This window comes from Salvelinus fontinalis, chromosome 3, assembly GCF_029448725.1.
Source record: "Salvelinus fontinalis isolate EN_2023a chromosome 3, ASM2944872v1, whole genome shotgun sequence".
In the NCBI taxonomy this organism is placed as follows: domain Eukaryota; kingdom Metazoa; phylum Chordata; class Actinopteri; order Salmoniformes; family Salmonidae; genus Salvelinus; species Salvelinus fontinalis.
In genome coordinates this window covers 56,530,161-56,543,533 of record NC_074667.1, presented here as the reverse complement: position 1 = coordinate 56,543,533, position 13,373 = coordinate 56,530,161, and the positions used below count along the sequence as shown (strand labels likewise).

General features: G+C 43.7%; 1 protein-coding gene across 1 annotated transcript in view; it reads right to left on the bottom strand.

The window, feature by feature from the left end:
• Positions 1–13,018, bottom strand: part of LOC129851158 (tumor necrosis factor receptor superfamily member 1B-like) — a 29,979-nt gene extending 16,961 nt beyond the window's left edge. The window contains exon 1 of the mRNA XM_055917499.1: positions 12,788–13,018. Within this exon, the coding sequence (XP_055773474.1) occupies positions 12,788–12,865 (78 nt within the window). The 5' untranslated portion in view covers positions 12,866–13,018. The remainder of the gene's footprint in view (positions 1–12,787) is intronic.
• Positions 13,019–13,373: the final 355 nt, after the last annotated feature.

The following is a 13,373-nucleotide window of genomic DNA, read 5'->3' as shown; positions in this document are numbered from 1 at the left end:
GTAACACTCATTCCTTCGACGATAAACACGAATCCGACCATCCCCCTTAGTGAGACAAAACCGCGACTCGTCAGTGAAGAGCACTTTTTGACAGTCTTTTCTGGTCCAGAGACGGTGGGTTTGTGCCCATAGGCAACGTTGTTGCCGGTGATGTCTGGTGAGAACCTGCCTTACAACAGGCATACAAGCCCTTAGTCCAGCCTATTGCGGGCAGTCTGAGCACTGTTGGAGAGATTGTGCATTCCTGGTGTAACTCAGGCAGTTGTTGTTGCCATCCTGTACCTGTCCCGCAGGTGTGATGTTCGGATGTACCGATCCTGTGCAGGTGTTTTTACACGTGGTCTGCCACTGCGAGGACGATCGGCTGGCCGTCCTGTCTCCCTGTAGCGCTTAGGCGTCTCACAGTACTGACATTGCAATGTATTGCCCTGGCCACATCTGCAGTCCTCATGCCTCCTTGCAGCCTGCCTAAGGCACGTTCACGCAGATGAGCAGGGACCCTGGGCATCTTTCTTTTGGTGTTTTTCCAGAGTCAGTAGAAAGGTTTCTTTAGTGTCCTAAGTTTTCATAACTGTGACCTTAATTGCCTACCGTCTGTAAGCTGTTTGTGTCTTAATGACCGTTCCACAGGTGCATGTTCATTAATTGTTTATGGTTCATTGAACAAGGGAAACAGTGTTTAAACCCTTTACAATGAAGATCTGTGAAGTTATTTGGATTTTTATGAATTATCTCTGAAAGACAGGGTCCTGAAAAAGGGACGTTTCTTTTTTTTGCTGAGTTTAGTTAAACTTGCAAAGTGCGTTTTCAAAAGCCAGATCAGGATGATTGCAAAAAGCAGGTTAAACTATTTAGAAAAAAAATAATTAAATGATTAGTGGGTCTTATGGTTGTGGAAGGCTTCTATTTAGCCCGTCACAAGCCCTGAACTCCTTCGATTATTGCTGAATATTTGAAATGCAGTGTATTTTACCTTTAAATTGTACAACGCTTATTTAGAGAAAATATTAAAATTGAAATATATATCGTGAATCGCCCATATGTTTTCTTTTATTAGATTGTTAGGCCATATTGCCCAGCCCTTGTCATGATCAAGGGCTAGCTTTGGCCTACCACACATGTTATTGCATCTGTCACGTCCTGACCATAGAAAGCCTGTATTTTCTATGGTAGAGTGGTCAGGGCGTGACTAGGGGTGTTTAGTCTAGTTTATTATTTCTATGTGGGGTTCTAGGTTTATTTTTCTATGTTGGTGTTTGTGTGTGATTCCCAATTAGAGGCAGCTGGTAATCGTTGTCTCTAATTGGGGATCATACTTAAGTTGCATTTTTTCCACCTGTCGGTTCTGGGATATTGTTTATGTTTAGTTGCCTGTTCGCACTGAATTGTCGTCACGGTTCATTTATTCTTTATTTGTTTTTGTATTTACTTAAGTTTCACTTTCATTAAAATATGTGGAACTCAACATACGCTGCTCCTTGGTCCGACCTTCATTATTACGAATGACGTGACAGCATCCCACTTTTGCCATTCCTATTGTGCTCTTGCTATGCTGTTGCTATGTTTGTATAGCTTAATCATGAATATGTTTTTTGCAAATTGCTATTGATATGTTTAATAATGCTATTCATAGCGCAATGTTTTACAATTATAGCATTTGATAACCTAATTATGCATTCATGTACTAACATTATTGCTTGTTATAATTTGCTTTTTCTGTGTCCCTGCAGAAAACCATATATGCATACTACATTACCCACAGGCTGGCCAATCCTAACCAAAGTCAATCAAGACCAGAATCAGACTAATGCCAATTGAACTTTCAACTGTCATTCATATCATGACTCAACAATACAGTGACTCAAATCATATCAACAACCTTCCATGCCATGTACCATCTGAGAATAAAGACTCAGGCCGAGACATTAGCATAAAGGATGACTGGATTGCATTGATCCCTGGGCTGATGTTTTGTACAAGTTGTGTATGAGTACTACTGCTAACATTAGCAGTCATTGCCTGTATTTTTTTCCATGAATATGAAATATATTGCCACATCTGTTGATTTTTAAGAATAATATGATGAATACACTGTGTACCAGTCAAAAGTTTGGACACACCTACTCATTCCAGGGTTTTTCTTATTTTTTTACTATTTTCTACAATTTTAAAATAATATTGCAGACATCAAAACTATGAAATAACACATATGGAATCATGTAGTAACCAAAAAAGTGTTCTTCAAAGTAGTCACGCTTTGCCTTGACAGATTTGCACACTCTTAGCATTCTCTCAACCAGCTTCATGAGGTAGTCACCTGGAATGCATTTCAATTAACACATGTGCCTTAAGTTCATTTGTGGAATTTCTTTCCTTAATGTGTTTGAGCCAATCCGTTGTGTTGTGACAAGGTAAGGGTGGTATACAGAAGACAGCCCTATTTGGTAAAAGACCATATGCAAGAACAGTCCAAAATTACTTTAAGTCAGTCAATGCGGAAAACTAAGAACTTTTAAAGTTGCTTCAAGTGCAGTCGCAAAAACCATCATGCACTATGATGAAACTGGCTCTCATGAGGACCGCCACAGGAACGGAAGACCCAGGTTCCTCTGCAGCAGAGGTAAGTTCATTAGAGTTAACTGCACCTCAGATTGCAGCACAGAGTTCAAGTAACAGACACATCATCTCAACATCAACTGTTCATAGGAGACTGCGTGAATCAGGACTTTATGGTTGAATTGCTGCAAAAAAAACACGACTAAAGGACATCAATAAGAAAAAGAGACTTGCTTGGGCCAAGAAACACGAGCAATGGACATTAGACCGGGGTAAATCTGTCCTTTGGTCTGATGAGTCCAAATTTGAGATTTTTGGTTCCAACCTCCGTGTCTTCGAGACACAAAGTAGGTGAATGGATGCTCTCTGCATGTGTGGTTCCCACCGTGAAGCATTCTAAGAGGTGTGGGGGTGATTTGCCGGTGACACTGTCAGTGATTTATTTAGAATTCAACGCACACTTAACCAGCATGGCTACCACAGCATTCTACAGCGATACGCCATCCCATCTGGTTTGCGCTTAGTGGGACTATCACTTGTTTTTCAACAGGACAATGACCCAAAACAGACCTCCAGGCAGTGTAAAGGCTATTTGACCATTTTTGGTTACTACATGATTTCATATGTGTTATTTCATAGTTTTGATGTCTTCACTGTTATTCTACAATGTAGAAAATAGTTTAAAAAAATAAACCTTTGACTGGTACTGTGTATAAATACAAAATTATGTGGACACCCCTTCAAATTAGTGAATTTGACTATTTCAGCCACACCCGTTGCTGACAGGTGTGTAAAATCGTGGCACCGTCATAGGATGCCACCTTTCCAACAAGTCAGTTTGTCAAATGTATGCCCCAGTCAACTGTAAGTTATGTTATTGTGAAGTGGAAAGGTCTAGGAGCAACAATGCCTCAGCCGCAAAGTGGTAGGCCACACAAGCGCACAGAACGGGACCGCTCAGTGCTGAAGCGCGCAGCGCGTAAAAATCATCTGTCCTCGGTTGCAACACTCACTACCGAGTTCCAAACTGCCTCTGGAAGCAATGTCAGCACAAGAACTATTCGTCGGGAGCTTCATGAAATGGGTTTCCATGGCCGAGCAGCTGCACACAAGCCTAAGATCACCATGTGCTATGCCAAGCCACCATCGGACTCTGGAGCAGTGGAAACGCGTTCTCTGGAGTGCTTAATCATGTTTCACCATCTGGCAATCAGACGGACAGATCTGGGTTTGGTTGATGCCAGGGAATGCTACCTGCCCCAATGCATAGTGCCAACTGTAAAGTTTGATTGCAGAGGAATAATGGTCTGGTGTTGTTTTTCATGGTTCCGTCTACCCCCTTAGTTCCAGTAAAGGGAAAACTTAGCGCTACAGCATATGTCGTGGAAATATTGAATCAAATATTTCTCAGATACCGGAACTTGTAAATTTAAAAAATACTTTACTACAAGAGTAACAGAAGCCAAGCAATTCCATGGAATGACTGAATTACTCTTCCTGTTCAGAACATCAGTATTTACACATTTCCATACGACATGTTCCCTCCTTCCTATGTAGATGATTAACTCCCCTTGGCCGTGAGCCGCCATTATCTTTATGACTTAATTCTGGCTTGTGTACGCCCACATCTGGCTCAGGTTAGATTATATTGGTGGCGCAACCACAGGTCTATAAAAAGATTATACATTTATTACATATATATGTTCCCATTATAAGTACATTTCAGATAGATAATAGATTTTAATGAACACAACCATGTCTTTCCAATACATATACATAGTTTGTGACTTCTGTATTGGTTGGTAAAAATGCATAGTCACTGTACCACACCAGTTCAGATCTGTGTCACTTGGAAATGACTAACCTATGTACCCTGCAGTTGCCTTGACTAGATTCTATGTGGCTCCAAACAGTCTGGTCGTTGTTGGCTCAACTTAGCTTATTCACATGAATACCACTTACAGTTGAAGTCGGAAGTTTACATTTTTAACAGTTTAACTTTACTCCGTCCCCTTGCCCCGGCCCGGGCGCGAACCAGGGACCCTCTGCACACATCAACAACAGTCACCCACAAAGCATCGTTACCCATCGCTCCACAAAAGCCGCGGCCCTTGCAGAGCAAGGGGAACCACTACTTCAAGGTCTCAGAGCAAGTGACGTCACCGATTGAAAGGCTATTAGCGCACACCACCGCTAACTAGCTAGCCATTTCACATCCGTTACACTCACCCTCCTTTCAACCTCCACCTTTTTCCGCAGCAACCAGTGATCCGGGTCACGGCACCAATGTAACAATATTACTTTAGTCCGTCCCCTCGCCCCGACCCGGGCGCGAACCAGGGACCCTCTGCACACAGACAACAGTCACCCACGAAGCATCGTTACCCATCGCTCCACAAAAGTCGCGGCCCTTGCAGAGCAAGGGGAACCACTACTTCAAGGTCTCCGAGCAGGTGACGTCACCGATTGAAAGGCTATTAGCGCGCACCACCGCTAACTAGCTAGCCATTTCACATCCGTTACACATACACTTAGGTTAGAGTCATTAAAACTCGTTTTTCAACCACTCCACAATTTTCTTGTTAACAAACTATAGTTTTGGCAATTCGGTTAGGACATCTACTTTGTGCTTGACACAAGTCATTTTTCCAACAACTGTTTACAGACATATTATTTCACTTATAATTCACTGTATCACAATTGATATCATTTGAGTCAATTGGAGGTGTACCTGTGGATGTATTTCAAGGCCTACCTTCAAACTCAGTGCCTCTTTGCTTGACATCATGGGGAAATCAAAAGAAATCAGCCAAGACCTCAGAAAATAAATTGTAGACCTCCACAAGTCTGATTCATCCTTGGGAGCAATTTCGAAACGCCTGAAGGTACCACGTTCATCTGTACAAACAATAGTATGCAAGTATAAACACCATGGGACCACGCAGCCGTCATACCGCTCAGGAAGGAGGCTCATTCTGTCTCCTAAAGATAAACGTACTTGTGTGAAAAGCACAATTCAATCCCAGAACAACCTCAAAGGACCTTGTGAAGAAGCTGGAGGAAACGGGTACAAAAGTAACTATATCCACAGTAAAACGAGTCCTATATCGACATAACCTGAAAGGCCACTCAGCAAAGAAGAAGCCACTGCTCCAAAGCCACCATAAAAAAGCCAGACTACGGTTTGCAACTGTACATTGGGACAAATATCGTACTTTTTGGAGAAATGTCCTCTGGTCTGATGAAACAAAAATACAACTGTTTGGCCATGTTTGGCCATTGTTATGTTTGGAGGAAAAAGGGGGAGGCTTGCAAGCCAAAGAACACCATCCCAACCGTGAAGCACGGGGGTGGCAGCATCATGTTGTGAGGGTGCTTTGCTGCAGGAGGGACTGGTGCACTTCACAAAATAGATGGCCTCATGAGGGAGGAAAATTATGTGGATACATTGAAGCAGCATCTCAATACATCAGTCAGGAAGTTAAAGCTTGGTTGCAAATGTGTCTTCCAAATGGACAATGACCCCAAGCATACTTCCAAAGTTATGGCAAAATGGCTTAAGGACAACAAAGTCAAGGTACTGGAGTGGCCATCACAAAGCCCTGACCTCAAACCTATATAAAAGTTGTGGGCAGAACTGAAAAAGCATGTGTGAGCAAGGAGGCCTAGAAACCTGACTCAGTTACAACAGCTCTGTCAGGAGGAATGGGCCAAAATTCACCCAACTTATTGTGGGAAGCTTGTGGAAGGCTACCCAAAACGTTTGAGGCAAGTTAAACAATTTAAAGGCAATGCTACCAAATACTAATTGAGTGTATGTAAACTTCTGACCAACTGGGAATGTGATGAAAGAAATAAAAGCTGAAATAAATAATTCTCTCTCCTATTATTCTGACATTTCACATTCTTAAAATAAAGTGGTGATCCTTACTGACCTAAGACAGGGAATTTTTACTCGGATTGAATGTCAGGAATTGTGAAAAACTGAGTTTAAATGTATTTGGCTAAGGTGTATGTAAACTTCCGACTTCAACTGTAGTTCTGTTTCTTTATGTCTAATGCTTAACTCTGTGTTGGACCACTCCTGCACTTCCATATGGTTTCGACCTTTATTCTGTTTACATGTGTCTAATGTTTAACCTTATACTGCTTCTTCTTCCTACTTCCAAAGGAAATAGTATGGGCACTGGAAAATTACTAGGCGACCGGAGACTCTCCAACATGGGTACTGGAAAATGACCAAAGAGCTGGATTTTTCAGCCACACATACAATGACATTCTAGACGATTCTGTGCTTCCAACTTTGTGGCAACAGTTGGGGATGGCCCTTTCCTGTTTTAAAATGACAATGCTCCTGTGCACAAAGCGAGGTCCATACAGAAATGGTTTTTAGAGATTGGTGTGTGAGAACTTGACTGGCCTGCACAGAGCCTTGACCTCAACCTCCATCGAACACATTTGGGATTAATTGGAACGCTGACTGCAAGCCAGGCCTAATCACCCAACATCAGTGCCTGACCTCACTAATGCTCTTGTGGCTGAATGGAAGGAAGCAATTCCCCACAGCAATGTTCCAACATCTATTAGAAAGCCTTCCCAGAAAGGCGGAGGCTGTTATAGCAGCAAAGGGGGGACCAACTCCATTTTAATGACCATGATTTTGGCATGAGATGTTCTACGAACAGTCTTTCACATTTTTATATTGATAAGGTACAGTACATGACCAAAAGTATGTGGACATGTACTGTACCTTATCAATATAAAAATGTGAAAGACTGTTCAGGTTTTGTTACTTAATAATAAAAGTTTGAGTTGGACGCAGCAATCCAGCCTGTCCAGTGTGCACCCCACAATGTACCAGTGGCCATGAAAGCAGCTACGAAGGCTCAGCTTGACAAATACGAAGCAGATGGCCACATCATATCCGTCACCGAGCCTACAGACTGGATAAGTAATATGGTTATCGTCAAGAAACCAAACAAGCTACGAATATGCATTGATCCTAAACACTTCAACCGGGCTCTGCGATGTTCACATTACATTATGCCCACGTTGGAGGATGTTCTTTACAAGCTCCCAAAGGCCAGAGTCTTCAAGCTCGTGGACGCCAGAGATGCCTTCCTGCAGTGCAAGCTCGACGAGCCCAGCAGCTACATGACCACCTTTTGGACTGGGGCAGGAAGAAGTGGTTGAAGCTCCCGTTTGGTGTCTCCGTGGCTCCAGAGATGTATCAGCGGAAACAGCACGAGCTGTTGATGGAACTCAGTGGCGTGGAGCCCATAGCAGATGACATCCTCGTAGTGGGCTGTGGAGACAGTGATGAGGAGGCAGAATGTGACCATGACGCCAAGCTGCTGGCCCTGATGGTCAGATGCATACAGGTTAAGCCAAGGCTAAACATAAAAAATCTTCAGTTTAAAGTGCCAGAGGTCCGCTTCATGGGAACATCTTGTCCTCCACCGGATTGAAGGCGGATCCTGAAAAAGTGAAGTCTGTCTTGGAAATGCCCACCCCCCCCCCCCATCTGACGTGAAGGCGGTGCAGCGCTACATCGGATTCGTCACTTACCTGGCCAAGTTCCTACCGCGGCTCTCTGAAGTGTGTGAGCCACTAAGGAGGCTCATGGACAAGGACACCATCTGGCATTGGCCCCCAAAACACGACGCAGCGGTGAGGGAAATAAAACAACTGGTCACCCAGACACCAGTACTACGATACTACGATGTGTCAAAACCTGTCACGATTCAGAGTGATTTGAGCCAGTATGGACTTGGCTGTTGCCTCATGCAGGAGGGCCAGCCTGTGGCATTCGCCTCTAGGGCACTCACTCCAACAGAGCAGAACTATGCCCAGATAGAGAAGGAGTGCCTCAGCATTGTGTTTGCATTCCAACGCTTCCACCACTACCTGTAGGGGCACGACAATATTACCGCTGAGACATATCACAAGCCCCTTATTGCTATATTCAGCAAGCCTCTTCTGAATGCCCCAAAACGACTGCAGAGCATGCTACTGGCCCTACAAAACTATAACCTCAAGGCGGTGTATAAGCCAGAGCCAGAGATGTATGTGAGTGACACGCTCAGCAGGGCTACTGCATCAGGCACACACACACGCTCCATGCATGAAAACACGCAGCGTGCAGCTTACAAACAGAGCAAGTGGATGTTGAACACATCAACCAGGCTGACTACCTCAATGTTACGGACCAGCACCTTATACAAATCAGACAGCACACAGACAGGGATGGACAACTCCAGGCATTGAGGTCTGTGATTCTGATGGGCTGGCCCGACTGCAAGGAAGAAACTGCTTTAGCCGTCAGAGAATATTGGCCAGTCAAAGAGGAGCTCAGTGTTCAAAACGGAGTAATATTCAAGGGTCAGAGAGTCGTTATTCCCTGGTCTCTGCACCCTGAGATGTTGGCGCGAGTGCACTCAAGTCACATAGGAGGTGAGGCCTGTTACAGACAAGCACGTGACACACTGTATTGGCCAGGAATGCAGAGTGAAATCAAAGACTATGTCAGTAAATGCACAATCTGCAATGAATATGCCATTGAGCAACAGAGAGAGACGATGATGTCTCACAAGCTACCAATGCGCCCCTGGCAGATAGTAAGACTAGATCTCTTCCAGCACAGTGGCAAAGACTTTCTGCTGGTAGTCGATCATTATTCAGACTTCTGGGAGATTGACCTCCTCCCCGACCTCTCAGCAGAGACAACAATCAAACACTGCAAGGCTCAGTTTGCCCGCTATGGCCAGCCAGATAGGGTCATTTCAGATAATGAACTCCAATTATCCGGATTTGAGTTCCGAGAATTTGCTGCAGAATGGGAATTCGAGCACGTCACCTCATCACCATGACACCCAAAAGCGAATGGGAAGGCGGAGTCGGCAGTCAAAATCGCAAAGAACCTCTGCAAAAAAGCTCTGCGAGAGGGCAAAGATGCCTGGAAAGCAATCCTGCAGTGGCGCAATACCCCGACAGAAAGCATGGATAGCAGCCGGCTCAGCGCCTCATGGCACGCCGCTTAAAAGCAGCTCTGCCAGTAGCCAGCACTCTCCTGGAGCCATGTGTGGTGACAGACGTGCTGGTGAAGTTACGTCACAGAAGACAGGTCTCCAAGTTCATCTACGACAAATCAGCAAAAGACTTACCTGAGCTCAGGGTGGGTGAAACGGTGCGAATGAAGCCACTACCAGGGGACTGGACGGGCCTCTGGAGACTCGGATCCTGTGTACAGAAAGTGGCACCACGCTCCTACTTGGTCGAAATGAATGGATCACTGTACCATCGTAACAGGGTTGACCTTCGGATTGCTGAGCCACCACCTACTCAGAACCATGATGGTCATAGGGGTCGCATGACAAAAGAAGGAACCCCAGCGAAGTCCCATGGGGCCTGAGGCACTAGGCGAAGAGCCAGGGGATCACAGGTCTGCCGCTCTCTCGCCCATCAATACTCCCCTTAGACAGTCAGGTGACGGGAACACGCAGTCCTCGTAGACAAGCCCCCTGTCTTTTCACGCTGCGGGCGTCTGTCCCAGCCACCAAAAAGATTTAATCTGTAGGTTTCCCATTAGGGATTGTTGACAGACAGAGATAAAAGTAAAGCAAGTATCAAATGTTGTTAAGTTGTTACCTGAGGGGGGAAAAAATGAAACGGTTCATGTTGGAAATTATTACTAGGTTTGTTTTATTTGTGAATTGACAGCTCCTGTCCTGTTTTTCAAAAGGAATATGTTATGGGTGTAAAATGACACAGTGATGCTATCTGTTGGTAAATGTTCATTACTGCAACTCCAGTGTTTTTACCGGTGTGCTTGAGATACCCGGATGTATTGCAATGTACTGATCAAGACTGGTTACTAGCATCAATGCCTCTGTCTCGTCATTTAACATTCAAACAACGGTGACATGATATCATTGTCGTGAAGTGCAAATGAGCAATAGAAAACCGATTGCGCAAATGACATCATTCTGATTTTTTTGGCGCGGGCTCCCCGTGACGCCCCCGGCAAGATGCCCCCTTGGGCGGCTGCCTATAACGCCTATACCTAAATCCGCTACTGATCCACAGCTAGGTAATTAAAAAAAATAACTATTGACCATCTGGGGCTAAATTGTAGGCCTGCTCCTGGTGTGGTATTCGGATTTATTTAATTTATTTCTTAACAGACAACAGTAATTCTATAACTCGGGCAAATGTATTTTTCAATGTATCTTGGGTGCTGCAGCACCTCCAGAACAACCTTCGTTCTGCTATGATTCTATAAGGAAATAAATGATGAAGTGCAACGCTGGAGAGATGAGAGGAGCAGGCTCATGTCTATCAGAGTAGAGAGAGGGAGAGATCGTAGAAAGTGAATCTCATTCTAGTTCTCTGCGAGATACAACGCGCTTCTCTCTTTCCACAGAAATGGCCACACGATGTTCTATATAGGCTACAATGTTGCGCAAATCATAAACCCAGGCCCGCACAACAATAATCAATTATCATGCACGTTTTCACATTACATTTTTTAGAGGGCAGCCAGGTGAATTACAGAGGAGCCAAATTGAATTAGCCTAAATTTGATTGCTTTTATTATAATTTTTACATTGCAAACAGTGAAAAGTATTTTTAATGCCAGGAGAGATACCGGATCCTGGTAAATGGGTTCAGGAACGAAACCAAAACCGAGAGGTACCGGATTCTGTTCAGTAACAGACTGTTAGTTACATGACCTACAAGTATATGTTTCCGACATTTTCGGACCACTAAACAACTATTAATTTATGACTCCGGGGTGGCACAGCGGTCTAAGTCACTGCATCTCAGTGCTAGAGGCGTCACTACAGACCCTGGTTTGATTCCAGGCTGTATCACAACAAAGTCCCATAGTGGCAGCGCACAATTGGCCCAGTGTGGTCTGGGTTAGGCCGGGTAGGCCGTCATTGTAAATAAGAATTTGTTCTTAACTGAATTGCCTAGTTAAATATAATATAAAATGAAATAAAAAACTATTAACGAGGTCGCAAAGAAAACAGGAGCTGCCTCCACCATTTTAACATCATCAAATCACCTCTTCTTATTGTAATATAGTGACAACTGAAAGATACCAAAAACTATTTACTCCAATCAAGGTAAGCTAAATATGATGTGGCTGTCCATGGTTTTGATTTGTGTGTGTATGTTGTGCAAGTAGAAAACATGTTTACTCACCCTACTTGTAGAGAAACGCCAATGCCATCCTCCTCTCTTGCATGTTGACAAAACGGTCTATCACTCTGTCATACAGTACACTTTTAGTTTTGTTGTTGTCCTAGGCTACCTGGCTAAAATGCTTGCTTGCTAGCCTAACTTCCATTCAAGGGCAACATTAGCTTGTTAACATTGGCCTTCTACATCTAGCTACATATTGAACTTCCATCCTCTCAGGCCAGGGGGACAAGAATGAATGAAGAATGATGAATTAATGGTTGGATCAAAATCGCAATTATAATCATTGGCCAGTACAGAGAATTAGGTTACACCACAAGTCCAATTCCCTAACTCCATCCATGGCTAATTTAGGAAAGGGACAATTGTAGCTAGCTAGCTAGCTGGCTATCCACTGGAGGACAACAACAGAACGAGATGCAACAATTAAAGTTTTTCTGTCAGTGATGTATGCTCTCAATGGGATATGATAGGAGTGATGCCAAAATCCAAGCTGGCTTCCCTGGACACCTTTTTTTTGGTGTGCCAGGACCATTCACAGTTGAGCTCGCTCGCTCAGTTTAGCTTAACGCTGATTGGCTAATTTTGTATAATTTTATTATCAAGGGAGGCGAAATGCTCGCTGGCATCCCTTGCCTACAATGCTATGGCGGCAACAATGTAATACCCGTTTCGTTTGGACCAGACAGCATCAGATAGATGGCCTACACAGGGGCGCTGTTTCGTTCGCTTCCTCCTGTGAGATACATTCAGCCTCTTGCGAAATGAAAGAACATCATGAAACACAGAGACACGAAAGATACATTATTTCATATTTTGTTTGGTCAATTTATTTGAATACACGCCTCTGTTAACACTGAACCTACCCGCATTTGTCCTATAAAAACTGTCGTTTGCATTTTCCGTTTGGAGTAAACGTTTTTTGTAGCGTTTTGCATTACCCCGCCCCCTCCCCCATTACACCATTGTCTCGCTTCTTTTGGTCGCTCAACTCAACTTTCCTTAAAGTCCGCAGGACACTTACCGTGTTCTCAACAGGCTGAACCATGATCGCGAGAAGAATCCTTACTGTAATGATGCCACTTACAGTGCTTAGTATCATGATTGATACAATTATTATTGCCCCTTTAAGATCTTGAGAAAATAGTCCATATAATACTGAAACTGCATAGATTGCCTAGCCTACAGAAGAATGCTCGAATTACCGCCCCGACGGGAAGATAAGTGAGCGTTTCCTTGAAATGCTGAGTGTTTGAGGAAACAGAGGGCGTCTTTCTACTTTCAGCAGTTATCCATTTAGTAACGAAATTACGACTTCTAAACACGTAATAATTCCTAAACGAAATCTCAAACTTATTGGTAGGTCTACCATCAAATCGATGTATTTGTCAGATGCTTCGTAAACCACAGGTGTAGATTAACAGTGAAATGCTTACTTATCGGTATTTTTCCAACAATGCAGAGTTAAAGATAAAGATACAATTAAAAGATAAATAGTGACACGGGAAATACATACTTGTTACTTCTAGGAACTTTCATTATCCTCCATCCTCATGAGGGAGAGAAATTAGAAATATCTTAACGACACAGTATGTGGGTTTTGGGTAACG